This window comes from Lepisosteus platostomus, chromosome 12 (assembly GCF_059453375.1).
Source record: "Lepisosteus platostomus isolate fLepPlt1 chromosome 12, fLepPlt1.hap1, whole genome shotgun sequence".
Lineage (NCBI taxonomy): Eukaryota > Metazoa > Chordata > Actinopteri > Semionotiformes > Lepisosteidae > Lepisosteus > Lepisosteus platostomus.
In genome coordinates, this window is record NC_142622.1 from 584,462 (window position 1) to 602,868 (window position 18,407).

Consider the following 18,407-nt stretch of genomic DNA (forward strand, 5'->3'; position numbering starts at 1 on the left):
ACATATTCATATTTCTCTTGAAGAATATGCCTTGTAGAAAATATTTTCTAAGGAAACATCCCTGTTCAGGGGGATTTAATAATTCAAGTGAAATTGACAGTAGCTAATTTACAGTCATGCACATACAAGAAGCTAAAAAACAAGGCTAGCACAGGAAAGCTGATAGATCACAGGTGCTCTCTGAGCAGGTAAAACTTGAACAGGCTCTGGAAGTGGAAGAACAGACAGAGGTGAGTAAGAAGAGGAATGGAGAGAGCAGAAGAAGGTGTGAAGCATAGAGACCAAGGTAGTAATAAAGAAGGAATTCATAAGTCCGCATGTGGCAAAAGAGAGCCAGTGGAGGACAGAATAGCATGAGAAAAATAACAGAAAACACAAGACAAGCAGCAGAACTATAGATGCCTTGGAGTGTACAGATATGGGAGGGAGACGGGCCAAGAGGGAGCCACATGAGTTTGGCCTGCACAGTAGCAGGGCTTGTGGAATAATAGTGAAACCTGCAGCATCAGGAGCACGCCATGTCACCCTGCAACTCACAACTGGCAACCCACTGAAGCTAAGCAGGTGTGAGCCTGGTCAGTACCTGGATGGGACACCTCCTGGGAAAAACTAAGGTTGCTGCTGGCAGAGGTGTTAGTGGGGCCAGCAGGGGGCGCTCACCCTGTGGTCCACGTGGGTCCTAATGCCCCAGTATAGTGATGGGGACACTATACTGTAAACAGGTGCCGTCCTTCGGATGAGACGTAAAACCGAGGTCCTGACTCTCTGTGGTCATTAAAAATCCCAGGGCGTTTCTCGAAAAGAGTAGGGGTGTAACCCCGGTGTCCTGGCCAAATTTCCCATTGGCCTTAACCAATCATGGCCTCCTAATAATCCCCATCTATGAATTGGCTTCATTACTCTCTGCTCTCCTCCCCACTAATAGCTGATGTGTGGTGAGAGTTCTGGCGCACTATGGCTGCCGTCGCATCATCCAGGTGGGGCTGCACATTGGTGGTGGTGGAGGGGAGACCCCATTACCTGTAAAGCGCTTTGAGTGGAGTGTCCAGAAAAGCGCTATATAAGTGTAAGCAATTATTATTATTATTATGAAAGAAATGAGCTCAGAACAGGAGACGGAGAGGACAGGAGTGAGAGGTCTTTGGCAGAGAAAGAGGAGGAAAGTGTGGTAGATTCAAGAGAAAAAGAGACAGAGAACTACAATTATAAGGAGAGAAGTAAAGAAGGCCAGACTATCAGAGACTGACTTCGAGATGGTAGAAGAGCGCCTAGTAATTGATGGCTGTGAGACAGGTGGAACAGATTTGGAAGAAGATTTGAGCATCCAAGAGGGGAAAGGACAGGAAAATCTTAATATCATATATATCTTTATATCATCAGCATAAAGGAGATGATGGAGGTATGGGGAGGAAACTAGAGGATCAAGGACAGACCCCTGGGGGACACCCACCCAAAGCAGCAAAGATATCAAGAAGGATCAAAACTGAGGAGAGGGAGGCAGCTTGAGCCGAGTGCAGAGAACCAGTAACAGAGAGAACAGTCCCAGTCCCAGAATGGACAGTGACAAGCAGCAAGTCCTGCAATAGCAACAGAGGGTGAACTGGCACAGTACCAGCTCCAGAAGGATTTTAGTGAGCATTGGAAGAAGTTCTGTCAAGAGCTTTTTTTTTTTTAAGACGTAATGGAGGCCTGCTTAAAACAGAAGGAAAACAGCGTAAGAACCGAGACGTTTTGAACGTGATATGCAGGTAAGGAGATGAGGGGCAGCAGTCTAGAAGAGATGAGGCGCCACAGTTAAAGAGGGAAGCAAGAAAAAACAGTGGGGTGGCAGCAGGAAGGGAAAGGCAGCTTTTAGAATTTTAGTCCAACTTTCATGATTTTTCTTTTTGGTATGCTTAGGATGACACAATACATACAGTACATCTAGTACATTGTGCCCGGTCCAATGCACAACTCCACTACACAACTAACAGTGGAAGCCTTTTGCAAACATTACCAAAGGGCAGGGAGCAAGCACACTGAAAGCAGAGTTTACATTGTTCCTGCAGCCACCACTGTGTGATCACAGTTTTACACCAGCATACTTCCGTGCTATGTAATTCTGCTTTTAGTTATACTTCGACAGTATTATAACTTTTGATTTTTTTCTTACTTTTGCACATAATACAGGTGTAATATCTAAATATTTTTACTTCTTACACCTACATACTTACAGTCAGCATCTGTTTGCATTTTTTGTATTTGTCGCTTTTTTCACTTATTTCTTTATTCATTCCTTTGAGCTTCTCTTGAACCATCACGTCAAGAGCAACTTCAGATGACGCTGGACTGGCTGAAATTAAAAATGAGATTTTCAAAGTGTTATTCACTGCAGTAGTACAAGACTTTGATTGCCTAAACAAACGTTTTCAGACAGGAAAGTTCGATAATGCCATTGCAGGAACTGGAGCCCAGCAGCATCAGAGCAGGTAACACAAGAATTGTGAAATATACCTGGAGGTGTGTTTTCTGCAGCAGCTGCTTCCATTTGCTGTGTGCCAAACACCACTGTAGGCTTCTTTGACTCCTTAAGCATGAAACAATAAAATGGAAAAAATCATAAAGCACGCAAGATTTTATTCACACTACACATAACAAATAGAGATATGTATCCAAAATTGCAGGAAAGAAACTAAGGGAAAGCTGCAGCATTTCTGAAACTCAGCTCATGACTTGAAAGCAAATTAAAATTATGGCTCTCTAGAAAAATCACAATCTTAAGAAAGAAGCCATAAACAAGATGCAGCACTTGAAGTAGGTCCTGGCCTACCTAAAACTGAAACTTGGTTTAAACACAGATACACCAGATACAGTATCCCCTATCCATCCACCCTCTGTCCCTTACAGGGAAATGTCCTTCACTACTACAGGCTACTGCAGAACAGTCCTAGCCAATGTAAACAGATTGATTAGCTTCCTTAGATTGGTTCAAATGACTATGGAGGAGATGCTAAGGAGGTTTAATAAATGGGGGCGGCGAGCTCTCGAGTCATGGCGTTGCCACTGCCTGAAACAGATGATCTTGGACAGACTCACCCCTTGCTCAGTGAGTCTTGCCACTTGCTTCTGGAGCTTCTGGCACTCCTTGTACTTCTCTTTATAATGCTCTGCAGCCATCTGGAGCCTCAGCTTCAGATCCTCTACCTCCCTGAGCAGCTCCTGCTCAGCCACGCTGCTGACCTTTGCACCTCCCTATAAAAAGAAGGGCAAATGTTAACCACAGCACAGCTTATAATAATATTAATAAAAGCTTAATAACTCTTTAATAATATTAATAATAACAATAAAGAGTTTGTACTAAGAATTACACACAATCTTCTGTCTTATGCTGTTTTCATGACTCAGTGTATTGTATGCTCCCGTTTGTTTACATGCACAGAGCATGGCAGCAATAGTCTATTACATCCTCCTGAAAATGCTCTTCTCAGAACTCCAAACCCAGGACACGTTCCGAAAGCACGGGCAAGGCCGCCAGAGCACTAAAGGCTGGAGGGTCAGAATGAGCCATTCACCTGCTCCGGCTGCCCAGCAGCAGAGGGGGCCCTGAGCCTCTGCAGCTGCTCCTCCTTCAGCTGGCGCTCCGCCTCGGCGCCTGCCAAGCTCTTCTTCAGAGAGTCCATCTCCAGCCGGGCCCTGTACAGCTCAGACATGGTTTTATCCCGAACACTCGACACGTCCCTCAGCTCGGCCGCCAGCATAGACGCCTCCTGCTTGGTTGCCTGAAGCTGCTCCTCGGTCCTGCGGAGCTGCTCCCGCAGCGACACCGCCTCCTCCTGAGAGGGACAGGGGAAATGACACGAAGCTTGTGAGCCCAGGGGGACGCGGCTGTATTTTACCACTGCAACACCAGATTTAAGTGATACCAGACGTGTATAACAATGGTGAAATTGTTAGGTGAGGAGGAACTACTGTTACTGCTCAATTATAAAATTGATCAAGATTTTACACCTAATATCTTAGCTACAGTCCCAAATACCTGTAACCTGTAAATCATACTTCCTCTCTAAGTACAGACAAATCTTGCCTTGTAATCACATATACTCTAATAATAAAATCTATATATTTAGAAAAGAAGGCTAAACAGATAAACCAATATGTTAATCATGTAAATGACAAAATGTAAATATTCACAATTATATAATTTTAAACAAGATTCTAATTAAAAGATCTTTTGCACCTTGGGTGATGTGTTTGTGAGAATTTCTCTCTGCAACTTTTCTTTCTCTGTGAAGCAAATCTTCAGCTGACCGAGCTCCTCCTTTAGCTGAGTGAGCATGTTCTCCTTGTTCACATCCACAGACTTTAGTGTTTGCAGTTCTGCGCTGAGCTTTGTGTTTTCTAGCTCAGTATTCTTCAAGTGGACCTACAAAATCCCCAGAGAACAGTGGCAGGCATGAGCCCATTTCTTTTTCATTCAATCTCCTAACAATGGTTACATGGGCGATCCATGCAAACTCATCACTTAGGCAATCATGGATTTTGATTAAAATACTTCAAAGTAGTAGTTGTCATGGGCCAAAAATATTTCTTATTCCAATTTTCTTAAACAAAGGTAAGACAAAAAACTTGAAATCACTAATAAATCAAGAGTGTTTACATGGCTAAACAAAATCAAGTGGGAAATGAATAGACAGCACTACTGGTTAAAAATGAAAAGTACTGCAATATATCAATACATAGCATAGAAATGGTTTCCTAGCTAAAATTAAGTAAAAGCAATTAAATAAATTCTTAATCAGGGGATTATCTATTAATTGGGCTTTACACTGTTAAATTCCAGTAGATTGTATCAGCAGGTGTGAAGAGCACTGAATTCTGATTTAGTAATGCAACATTAATATAAGAGGCAGGTCCTGTAATATGAACTGTAATTATAATCACAGTCTATTGTGGGAGATTTCGACTGGCAATTCACAAACACTCTGCGTAAACAAAAATGGATAAGATCGTGCCATTATCGTTAACTGTTAAACTACACAAACTACCCATTATGTGAATAGCAGACGGACAATACCTTGTACAATTCTTTCTCATCCTTTTCGTTTTTCAGCTGTGACTCCAAATTTTCTTTCTCTAGTGTTAACTTTTTAACTCTGTCCCGAATACTGAAATTGAATGCAAGTCAGAACAAAACATAACATTTTTAAATGATTTCATGCATTTTTCCTGATTATACTTTTTAAATCCCCCCCCACTACTTTCTAATAAGCAATGGTACATGAATTCCTTGAAGAAAAAGATAAGTGGACAAGCAGACAAAACCAAAAGGGGCCCCTAGCTACGCGTACACACCTGTCTAGTTCAGTCACTTTTTCAATCCCTCTCTGAGTCACACCGATGAGGTCTTCTTCCAGCTGGATAATTCTGGATGTGGCTTCCTCATACTTCTTCTTCATTTCCTCCTTCTCATCTCTAAGTGTTTGCGAGGTAAGATGTAGCTCCTAAAACAAAGCAAGAGACCACCAATAAAACCGAGGGTTTGCATTCTCTGTGCATCAGTCTGAATAAAGAGTCTTTCACATTGCTTCATTTTAAAGAGAAAATCAAATGAGGAATAAAAATCTAATTTAACTGTACCAAACTGCTGTGCATAACATATTATATCACTGCATGATAATTTTAGGTTCCAAAATATCTCTGTAATGCCACACTACCAAACTCAAAAATCCATCTTTAGCCCTATGTCATTCCCTACCCAGAGTGGTTTCAAACAGATAATTTAGTGTGTCTACAGCACTGCAGTAGCTGTGATGCATCAGACGGCCTCAGTACATGGTCCCCAGCTTTTGTTGAAAAGGAAGGCATCATCTGTGGTTCGGCAGGCTACACCGAATCGACTCATGGTTGACACTCAAGTGGCAGTATACAAAGGCTTTGGAGCACATACACAATATCAATGCAATGACATTATATGATCTCGACTGCAATTTGATAGAAATTGATTTTTCCGACTTGACTTCCCCTTTAAAATTAACAACTTAAAACACCGAAGATCCATTTTTAAGTACCTCTACGAGGTCTTGCCTGTCCTCTGTCCATATTAAAGGAAAACAAAGGATATTAATGTAAAATGGCAATAGCTTGAAAAATAAACATCCACAAACAGAATGATCAAAAATTTATATATTTTTGATCATTAAACCATTAAAGCATTAAACCTAAAAATATATACAGGCACACAGAAAGCCGTTAGAATCACAACATAAATCAACAGGATTTTTTTTCTTATACTCTTCGTCTTACACCTTTCTTTTACAAGTATGCCAATTAGTAGCAGCAAACAGGCACAGCCAGGAGAATCACAGAGCCACCACTTAGAAAGGTGTCACGTCAGTGGAAGCAGACAGCCCCTTGCTCTGTTCTTTACATGTTGGGAATACTGGCGTGGAGACAAATTGGGTGTTTTCAATACTTCCCATTTTTTGCTGCTAAAAAACAGTGGATTTAGAAAAAATCATTTTAGAGTTTGACAAACTATATTTCAAAATGAAAGAATTGGACTATATAATGTTACTATTATTTTATTAGTGGTCCAAAATTAATCTACAGTAGAACAAACAGAAGTAGGGAAAAGCAGCCAAAACTCACAACGGGAAAAGGCTGCATGAAGAAATACTAAATCCACCCCAAAAATATTTGTTAAAGATTCATGATGGTCCCCCTCGTGGTACTGGTGCAGCCAAAGAAGGAGGTCTCAGCAAACAGCACATGTCAGCTAAAATGTCTTACTTTTCTTTTGCATGGTCATTAAAAAAAAACAGCCAAATTATTCACTTCATCGCAATAAACAGGAAGAAAATCAGGATCTGTGTGCCGGACCGTGTTTTTTTTTTTTTTACACCAGAGTGGCGAAAACTGACAACTCCGCTGGTTACCAAGATGAAATGTACACTGCTGTTACATGACAGCTCGGTTACCTAATGGGGAAATCCAATGTGAAACTTCAGCAAGCTGCTCCGAATCATGAGTCAAAATAGCTCTGCACTGCCACACTGCTACTCTCAAAAATATCAGTCCTCTCAGTGCAGCCTCCTCTGGTGCAAACAGGAGAGGGACGTGTACTGATGAACTCCCAGGCATCACACTCATCACAGAGAGCGCAGACGCAAACAATCCGGGCACCACAGGGTAAAGCAGGTGACGTTACATCAGTAGACATCAATAGTCCAAACTCAGGCCCTCTGTCCTCACTGGTACTGTTTATAGCCATCTTTAACGAGGGGGTAGATACAGTTTACTTGATTTAAAATACACAATGAACAGTTTCTAATGGTGTGCAAGTGACAGCTACAAACATTGTTACTTTAATTTTTTTTGTTTGCTTTGTAAATGCAGGCTCAATGTAGCCTTGAGATACATAGTTTTTAATTTCTTGCACAGCATTTAAAATCTGAAATCTCATCCCTTGACTATGGCACAGCAGCAAATTACTAGGAGTGAAGGACAATTTACTTTCAAAAGTCCTTGAAGGACTCACTCTGTCACCGAAGAGAAGGTGTTAAAGACTGGCACAGAGATGGGTTGTCTCAGGATATCTCTACATGCTCTGAAGCTGCTCTAGCCAAGAGTGGTGTATGCCAGCAGCTCTGTAAAAGAAGCCTTGAGGAAAAAGTCTACCCCAGTGACACAAAGATCCCTTCATGGTAAATAGATTAAATACTAATATAAAAATAGTAAAGGATTTTTTTTTCAGACATCTGGAGTGTTTCCTGAAAGCTTCTTGGTTTCAGCAGAAATGGAGAAATAAGATGAGCTATGTTATCAAGCCTTCTCATCACATTTTGTCAAACACTGCTCTTTAACATTATTTCATGAGCCGTAAAGAACACCCCCTTTAATTTTTCCTAGACATAAAACACACGATTTTACATAATTTATATAGATAATTTCTTATTCAAATAATCTTTACAAAAGGCAGCCCTATTCTGTGCTTTAAAACCAACAGCCACAGATGCCAAGAATCCATGTAGGACATATTTTACCTTGTTGGAACTTGTTAACGTTTTTTTCCTAAATTAATCATACAGAAAATCTAAGAAATTGGCAAGGTCTGCTGCCCCACTGAGGGTGAAACATACTTGGCAGCAGAACATATACCTACAATGAGAAAAAGCAGCACAACTGAGGGTCAGGAAATCTCAAGGCGCTTCAAATAAAAAGTTTGGAGCTTTCAAATCAAAAGACTAAAACACAGGACTAAAGATCAGCATCATAACTTCATAAATTATATGTAAATAAATGTATAACTGTATAATACACTTGGATCAATCAGCTACAAAAAAACAAAAGCTGTTAAACGGCCTCCTCTCATCTGTGAGCTGTTTTATTTGCGTCTTCATCACTACTAAGAAAACTAAATTCAGGCTCTGAGTATCATTATGTCTGCAACACCACACATTCATAATGGAGTGAATTTACCTCCATTCCTTGCTATTGCTCAGTAAGTTAAATCAGTGCTCAATGTGTTAACTAAACCTCCATTAAATGTAGTAGTGAACAAAACGTCTTCAAAAAGAAAAAAGAAGGTGCCAATATCCTCACCTGTCTCCCTTTCATATACTGTACACTCCAGCAAACTGAGGTAAATTATAAAGGCAGTGTGTAATTACCTTCGAGCACTGAAACATATTTACAATGCAGCCTTATTAAGCTAGACAGTTTTTTAAATGTACAGTTCCATTTAAGGCCTAAGTAAGCTATAAGATATTAGACGCATTCATATTAAAATCATTTTAAGACATCAGCAGAAGTGCTTTCTCTAAATAGATACTTTTATTTACTTAACTGGTTCCATTCTTTATCCCTCTGTTCCTACTATACTTGGTACCACCACCCACAGTCTCCCCTGTGTACTGTAATTGTGTTTTATCTTGTGTTTTCTTCTCATTTATTGTTGTTGTCATTCTGTAAAGCGCTTTGAGAAGCCACCTTTAAAGGCGCTATATAAAATAAAGTTTATATATATTTTATATGAGACCTGTATTTTTATTATCAAATATTTGAAGTGTTTTCAAAATAAAAACCTTTTTTCTGTTCAATTTAGCATTTAGAAAAGGTTCACTCATATATACATTTTGAGTTATCAACAGAATGAGCCATGCAACCATTTTCATAATATGCAAAATCAGCCTTGAACTTTCAGGTCACAAAATGAAATGAAAACGGATCATCCACTAGGGGGGGCTAAAGGACTACTTAGCACTGAGCAATCACACAAGCTCCGCACGCATTTCCAACAAAAATAGAAAAAAACTACTGTGAATACATACACTTAAAAATAAATTAAGTATATTACATAGATGAATATTATAAAACAAAAAAGTATTGTATGCACTACTTACTAGTAAATAATCTGAAGTAGTTTGTTCCAGAAAGCAGACTAAGAAAATAACAACACCCACAAAGTCTCAAAATGTTGCCTAGCAAGTTTTCAAAACTTCAAAAATTATTTTGATAATATTTATAGGTATACTGTCTGCTGTGTGAATTGTATGCCAATTAAACCACAAATTAAGATCATGGTGAATATATCTGAATCCTTCATCTAACAGCACAATAATCCTAAAAACATAAAAAGTAAAGGCAATGAATACTTGCCAGGTATCTAAAAATGCTTAGTCATGGACATGGTCTTGCATAGCTTTTCCAGTGTTCAACAACAATGATGTCAGCCATTAACTACTTGGGTCATATAGTTCCCAGAAATGAGCAACCGAGTTCTCATCAATTGTGAGCAAACCCAAAGCAGACTCTTTGGTGGAGGTCTGTCAGTAATCCAGACTTGTTAATATGTCTGTTTCAGGCTCTATTTGTTTTTCACGTACTTGATGTCGGGGCTGTTTTGTGGAACCTATTGCTTATTTCCTTTCTTGACTGGTCATGCGAGTTTTGAAACTGCATTTATTGCACTGTGCAGTGCACGCTGAAAGGGCATGACTGCTGCACTGTGGGAGTGTGGGATCTTAATGCTCTGCACAGAGCTATAACTGCTAATTGCACCAAGCCATTCACATGACTCACAGAACCCTCTGGACAGTTTAAAAACAGCTACTGGTAGGTATTCACAGTATTTACAGCCAAACTGGTTTTGAAGTTTTGAGATTTGTGAGTTACCAGTTGAACGAGCACGCTGACAGACTATGAGCACACTCTGGCTCATAGAATTACCGGAAGGCAACAAAGACTGACGGACAGGACTCAGGGGCCAATAAAACGTTAAGTGCCCCACACAGCCCAGCACTTTGTCATTAAATGACATCACCTATTACAGCTGGCCAGTAAGTTAAATGCTTTTGTATTCGGTTGTGTACTGGAAAAGTAGCAAAGAACATCGGGAATAAAATGTAGGCCTAAAAAGCGACAATTCATCAGTCAAAAACAATTCACATACTGATTTTGAAAATGTCACTTTGTAACATCTGAAAAATATATTCCGAGATATTATTTCAATTACACTATAATCCCTAGAGCAGGAAAGGGTTCAAATGAGAGAGTCCCATTTCAACCATCTAGCTTGTCCTGTTTGGAAGTTAGTAGTTAATTGATCCAAGAATCTCACCCAGCTTTTTCCTGAGGGTATCTGCTTCAACAACAGGTCTGGGAGGCTTGTTGTTTATTTCCACAATCCTTTGCATAAAGAACTGACACCTGTGCTAAGATTTAAATGCATTTTCATGGAGCTTCAGGTTGTGCCCTCTTAAATGTTATCAAAATAAAATGGACTTAAATTACAGCATAAAACACCCCATGGCCAAAGAGACTATAAATTAAAAAGGGCTTCAGCTTTCCCTCCCCACTTATATCTATGAAAAAGGCTATGTATTCAGATATGATGGATTATACCAGAGTGAGATGGGATGCTATCATCCTGGGGAAAGGAACTTCAGAAGAAATGAAAAATATTTAAACTGGAAAACTAGAATGAAGGGGGGAAGGATCCAAAAAAAAATCTAAGGCAGAAAATCAGGGAGCTCTTATAAAAGAGAACACCAGGGAGAAACAAAATATCAAAGGACCAGTAATTAAGTGCTTATATTTAAATGCCAAGGGTATTTGGGAACAAAATTCAAAAACACAAGAGCTAGAAGCTACTAAATTAGTATGCAATTAAGAGATAATTAGAATCAAAGAAAGACGGCTAACAGAAAGCGATAGTGAAGAGTATGACATGGTTGTCTGGAACAAGCTATCCAACCATCATGCTGAAGCCGATACCCAGTCTCTATTCAACAAATGATTGAAGGAAATCCTCCAAGCAATTTTCTGCCCTGTAAGCTTTCTTATGTTCTTATGAAATGACCCACATTTAAGGTTAAAGAGGCAAACCAACAAACTTTAAATATCAAGTCAGCAAGACAAAATAAAGCTCAGATATTTGCAGTATATTTACATAAGAAAAGATGACCAGTTAGGTCAGCTATGTACTGTAGCACCACTGGCTCTTAGTGCTGCACATTACTGGATTTATACGAATGCTACTATAAATCATGGAGGTCTTTCTATAATAAATCCATTAGTCTGGTTTACACTAGAGTCGATATCAAACATAGCTCTGAACTGACTAAATCATCTTTCTGAGAATGAAAACCCATATCAAAAAACCTCCGCTATTTCCTCCGTTAGTTTGTTTGGCCAGCAGCTCTCTGCCACGCAGGTTCCCGTGTGAAATCTGCCCCTCTTACCTGGCACTCCTTGCTCAGCTGGGCGAAGGACTCCCGCGCCTGGTCACACAGCCTCTCCAGCTGCTCCGCCTGCTCCTGAAGTTGCTCTTTCTCTTTCCGAGTCACAGACAGCACCTTCAGCAGCTCCTCTTTCTCTTTCGTTGCTTCTTCAATTTTTTGCTGCACGCACATTAAATCACAAAAGTAAACCAGGAGGATTCCCAGTCTAGTGTAAAAAAGGCCAAGCAACCTCTGACGACTGTGGATGTCAAGAGTTTTGTAGTCAAGTCTCGAGTTCTCACCTATGCCCACCACGCCATATTGCCCACTACAGCATCACCCTAAAGGTTAAAATCCACTTCAGGAGAATTAATGCAAGAAGAAAACCTATTGTTCTACTCAGCTGACTTTACCATGTCACCCTCCCAGAAGAGCTGCTTCAGCAGGGTGCTAGGCAGCCCAGCCTGTGGCACTTGCCACAGAACACAGAACACAGGCAGCATCTAAACATAGCCTGAAGCCTCAGGACAGCGGATTAACAAAAAAAAAAACTACATGAAAAGAACATCAGGTCAAAAAAGGATTATTTAAAACACCACACCAGTAAAGTAATATGCAACTGCACAAGAACGTTTACATCTTACTTTGCATCTTATTACTGTTCTTGTTTCCTGTATGTACTGCACCAGAAAGAGCACATAACAACAAACCTACAGGAGGGTTTGAAGTGCATACGGCACCTAGTACACAACAAACACTAGTTAACAGTTTCGTAGATGGTATTTACCTAATTTAAAATGTTCCAGACAGAATTTAATTAACTGGAAATCATGATGACATTTTAAATAAGCAAAATATTTGATTAAGTAATTAATGCTAAGAATTTTGCATGAACATGAAAAAGGCAAGAGTGTTTTCCATTGGCAAGAGTCCAATTTAAATTGATAAAAATCAAGTGTCAATTCTACATTACATCATCCAAGGATGCCACCTGCTTACTGTACCCAGTTTCCCTAGAGTCACCTGGGTCGAAAGCTCAGAGTTGCATTTAAAAAAAAAACATAATTCAGAAGAGCACACCTCTAGGAAGCCCGCCTTTGTGGTGACTACCAGTATGTCAGAATTGTTCTCATCTTCCACGGTCAGCAGGTCATCAGTAGGGGAACTGGCTCTGAACTGGAATGGGGTGCTAGCACCTCGAATTTCACCCTTATGAGTGACATAGCAGAACTGGTAAAACTCTCCGTCATCATTGGGAACGTAGTACCCTGCAAATAAAAACAACAGATTTTTGTTGCGATACTCCATCCAGAACTATTTTAGTCTAACACCCTTAACTAGCATTACAGTCACTGTCTCCTGTACGATTTATTTATTGTTTTCAATATAATCCTTAAAAGGAATATAGGTTTTCAAAGTTGTATAAGGGCTTGCTTGTAGAGGAGACTTGAAATGATATAATTACAACTTACCTTGAAATACCACCACACGGTTAACCGAGGTTCCTTCTACATAGTTTTCAGGAAGAGGTGACCACAAGAAAGTATAGTAATCTCGAGCTGTACTCCAGCCAACCTAGAGAAAAGAAAACAACACCATTACCGGCCTTAATTACACAGGCGCTGATCTCCTTGTGTCAGCTATAAAAAACTTAGAGGCACATGTTCACATCTTTCAGAAAAAAGGACATATTCAATGCAAAAATAAATCTGTACAGCAATAGATTTATCATAATAAAATGTATACAGTTCAAACCCAAAGGGAACCATAAAAACACAATACAGGTTTGTAACAAATATGTCTCAACATCAAATCAGATCAGTTAAGTGACAATGGTACCATAGGTAGTATTATTTTTTGTAAATATAAAAAATATATAGATTATTTATATAATAATCACAATAACATCTATCTTACAGTTTTTTAAAACTTTGAAAAGAGATATTTACTTCATAAAGTGGAAAACAACCTAGGTGCAATCATAAAAATACAAAAATAATTAATGTCTCTGTAAGAGAAAGTGTATATGTTCCCAAAATGTGTTCCAGTGAGGTTTGGGGCTGGTTTCTTGAAGCAGAGTTAAAAGAGGAGGAAAAAAATAGGTGAAAATTTTACATGTACTTCAAAACAGAAACAAAGATGTAATTATATAAATTTTATGTGTTGTTAACTGATGCCTGATGAGGGGAAGCACAAAAAATACATCCATAATTTAAACCCTCAATCATAAAGCTGTCAGCTTCACTTAAAGGCATAAGGGCACAGATTTATAATGATCTTCACACCCAAGTAAAAACTGGACTTTTTTGGCTTAAGCAAAGTCTAATAGCATTTTCAAACTTAGCAAAATCTACTGAAAAGACTTAATACACCCAGCATTTCTATACTGCAAAATAACCTCACAAAGCAGAGAGATTTTTTTAACAGGAAGCTAAAAAGAACACACAGTAAGGCAAGCAGACAAGGGAAAAATATTAATTTGTTCCAGATACAGACCGATATTGAATTGGAATTGGAGAAATAATACTGAAGGAAATGTATTTTTGGTAACACTGCTGTGTGGTATAATAAATTACAAATGCATACTAACAATATTCACCTAACTAGTGTAGCATTGTTTAATTTTATGATGTTTCACTTTCAGGCAGCTTGAAAACAATAAAACAGATATAAGCAAAGTTATTTTAGGTTTTTCACAACTCCACATTCTTACTAATTCTTCAAAACATTAGAACATGTCTGAAAGAGTACCACACCTACACAAGCTATTTGTGAATCTTAACTAACTTCACACCTGAATAAGGCTCCACAGCTGAAACGCTGTGTTTCCTTTCTTCTCTTTTCAGCACAGAATAAACCTTTACTTGTTCCTTTGTAGCCTACGCATGCTAAAGCAGCTCCCTAGTTTAATAATTTCAGTGGCTACTTATTAACTTAAAAATACTTAAGGGTATTTAAGAGTAATAATAAGACTATGATATGTTAGAGGTAACATCAATACAGTAACTCATTGTAAGTGTTATTCAACTTTAAAATTTTACCTGAAAATATTTTAATTATTAAATGTTGCATATGAAAATCATAGCAACTGTTCAAATGCAAAGAAATGTTAAAATATGACTAATACACAATGATTTTTTAACTATAGTAATGGTATAATTTAAAGAATAATTGATTAAGCATAATGTTTAATAACCCATACTCATTTATATACTGTATGACATCATTCTGTCATTAATTTAACACATTTATCCTATTCCAGGAGAATTACACGAGTTCAGATGGGGCTCCAATACTTCCTTTGCAGCTTCATAGGGTGTTATCGCATTGTATCAAAAATATTTCCTTTGTATATAATTATAAATTCAAAGAAAGATATTATTAACATGCAATAGTCCTTGAGCAACATGTATTTACAAGATATAAGGAAAAAAACTCTCAACTCCACATGAGTCATTCTGTACTGAGTGGTTCTGCAGCACTGTGACAGCTTAATTATAAATTACATGTTTGCTTTCTCCAGCCCTCCCAGGCAACACTCCCAGCTCTCCTTCAGAACTCTCATGATGTCGCTTTTAACTTTTCCTATTGCACGACATCAAAGAGCTAACTGATGTAGCTTCTGCACGTTCAGACGGGAACAGGCCAGACACAGTATATCCAGACACACAGAAAGGAGGGAAAAATCAGTCTCTGAATACTTTTTGGAATCCTACACACACTTCTAACTTAGTTGGTAAAAGAGGTCCTGTATGGTAGCAGAGATCTAAATAGAAACGTATTTTATGTACAGACATTTTACAACATAACATCAACGTATTGGTACAGAAGTACACCGCTCAAGGTGAAAAGAAACCTTCTGGTAGTCAAGAAGGTTAACTTTAGAAAAACAAATTTTGAATACTAAGTCACAAAAAAATATTGAAAAAGCTTTAAAAAAAAAAACTGGCAAAGAGGTTGCACAAAGCTGACCAAACGACATGAATCTTCCTTTACAGTGTAACTATTAGAGGGGGAAAAAATTTAACCAAAGTTTAAAATAATCATTTTTCTCCCGTGCCAGCACCAGAAAAACACACTGGGGTCCATGGACACTAGAACAGTCTGAAAAATACTCCAATTCCAACTGGAACATTCAGTCCTGAATACCACAGTAGGGTCCGCGTCACCCTAGAGCATCTTTAGTCACTAGGGGGCAGTGTGAACTTACAAACTACAAGCACTGCAGCTTTCTTTGGCAAAACCTCCCTTCAGGCCAGTGACTCACAGCACAGGTATCCTTGATAACTGTGATACAACTGCATTGCATACAGCACACATCTTTCAGCATGTTCTCTTCCGAGATTTATTGTTATAAGTGCAGGCTCTCCGAACATTACTGAACTGTATACTTATTTTATCAGTTGGCAGCACATACTCTGGCTGTTCTCCCATTTCTCTGCTAGAAACAGAAGAGCCTCCTCAAACAGAGGAGCTTTGTTTGGAGGGTGAGTTTTATTTTAATAAAGAGAGTCGGCAAACTATTTCCTAACCTTGACAACTCTCAAATGCCAACTTAATGTTAAAAATAAAAGACAGCATTTTATTTTTAAAGAAAGAAGATTGTGCTAGCTGATTTTGTATGCAATATTCCTTATACACATTACCACCCATCATGGTACCTGATGCAAGTATCTAACCTCCTGCCTTCAGCTATTCTAACAAATACACTACACTCCTCCAGTGTGACAAGCCTCTTGAATCTACAGAATGACCTTCTCATAGCATGTTTGCTCTTCTTACACACTTCCTGGCACTGAGCTTTGAAACTTCTGAAATTATTCCATTTTCAAACCTCTTCATCCAGTACAGGGCTTGGGGAAGGGGGAGGGGGGGGCGGGAGCCTATCCAGGCAGGATACACCCTGGGATGCCAGTTCTTCACAGGGGACACACACACACAAGCTCACTCACACCAGGGCCAACTCTTCCAGACGCCAACTCACCTTCCGGTATGTCCTTGGACTGTGGGAGGAAACCGGAGCACCCTGAGGAAGCCCACGTGAACACAGAGAGAACATACACACTCCACACAGACAGCACCCTACAAACTTTACCCAAGGTCCCAGTTCTGTGATCCTCCCACTGCGCCACCCTGTTTTATAATTATTATTATCTGCTATAACCACGCAACGTTCTCTGCCACTGTAAGAGGAAGTGTAACCAATATTAAGTACACTATACTCTCATCTTTTATCATCAAAGCAAATTTCTTGTATAATTAAACAGAAATATTTCCTGGATGCGTGTGTGACATTAGACCAGAGAATACATAATTTCTTTAATTTAGTCTTCTAGAACTGATGCAGGTTATTTCATCAATTATTGCACTCATAACAGTCTGTAAAACTTCAAACAGGAAAGTAAGGCCAAAACCGTCAACCTCTTTGCCAACCTTCATATTTTATATTAAAATATTTACCAATGAGTCTAGTGCACCAGAAATAGGTCATATGTTATCATTTATTAATGTAATGATGCTGGATGCACATTCATCATAACTAGCACCTAATCTAGAATTCAGCAGTTTTCTGGCTATTTCAAAGGAGACGTTTTCCATGATGATCATGATTAATTTTCTTGACTTTCTGACTTTCCACAACTATTACTTTATCTCTGTGCTCCCACTTCATTCAGACATATGAAAACACACAGACAACAACCATTATTTTGAAAATGATAAACTCTACAGTTACTTAACGTTCAAAAGACTTTAAAAAAGCAATTCGAATTTACAACGCAGAACCCCTTCGCTATGCTGTGCAACCTGAGGAGGAAGCAGTAATTGTTGTTTTGGACGGTAACGCAGTGGCTGGTAGACTGGACATGGAATGAGGTGTAAAACTACTGTAAGTCTTGCTCCATCTCTACTGAGTAGAGCTTTCTCAACGCAATTCTATTGAGCATTATACAGGGGAACTGATCTGACCAATCAGAAAGCTCTGGGATGTTTTTAAGTTATTTCTAAAGCACTCCCAAAATATTTGTAGCAGATGTTAACCTATTAGCACTAAAATTGACCACAGTCTCACGTTAAATTAAATACACATTAGTATTTATAGATTTATATCTATGTGTGAAAAATGTCCTTATTAAGATAGCAACCCCTAAAAAAAAATGGTGGAGATATCTCTGGAATACAAACAACTTTTTTTATCGTTCAGGTGACACATCCTATTTTAAAGTGCCAAAAGTATTTGTTCTAGGTCCTGTTTCTCCCAGATGAAGCATGATTTCAGTGGAACACAGAAGAGTACATCAATATGACAAGCATCCACAAATACAGAAACGCAGGTGTGTATAGAAACAACCACCGTGCCAGATTTGAAGACTGGACTGCTGGAAAAAGTAGTCTTTTCATGTTTTTCTTCTGCAAACAGTAATTTACTCGTGCACGTGAGCGCATGTTAGTACCAGCATAATTGCAAAGACCAAGGCTGAGGAACAAAAGGCATTGTGGGGTCTGGTGGGAACGTCCTCAAAGGGAGGTTTATCCCTTTTCAATCATCCAAACAATGTTTTGAATGTAAAAGTGCCAAAAACTGTCCGCTGCTGGTCTGTTTTTCTCCCTGAGCACCGTCATCTTGGTGGAGTACAGAAAACGGGAGGAAAGACGTAAATCTGTGGCCCTGTCTGAATCTGTGCGCTGTGGAGGGGCAGCACAGCAGCC

At 39.0% G+C, this 18,407-nt stretch overlaps 1 protein-coding gene across 1 annotated transcript in view; it reads right to left on the reverse strand.

The window, feature by feature from the left end:
• LOC148650772 (tax1-binding protein 1 homolog B-like) overlaps nt 1-18,407 on the reverse strand; it is a 37,776-nt gene that overhangs the window by 11,387 nt on the left and 7,982 nt on the right. The window contains exons 3-12 of the mRNA XM_088600301.1: nt 13,172-13,274; nt 12,780-12,967; nt 11,721-11,879; nt 5,332-5,480; nt 5,054-5,144; nt 4,217-4,402; nt 3,552-3,812; nt 3,076-3,231; nt 2,494-2,566; nt 2,214-2,332 (exon numbers count right to left, since the gene is read on the reverse strand). Of these exons, the coding sequence (XP_088456427.1) occupies nt 2,214-2,332; nt 2,494-2,566; nt 3,076-3,231; nt 3,552-3,812; nt 4,217-4,402; nt 5,054-5,144; nt 5,332-5,480; nt 11,721-11,879; nt 12,780-12,967; nt 13,172-13,274 (1,485 nt within the window). The remainder of the gene's footprint in view (nt 1-2,213; nt 2,333-2,493; nt 2,567-3,075; nt 3,232-3,551; nt 3,813-4,216; nt 4,403-5,053; nt 5,145-5,331; nt 5,481-11,720; nt 11,880-12,779; nt 12,968-13,171; nt 13,275-18,407) is intronic.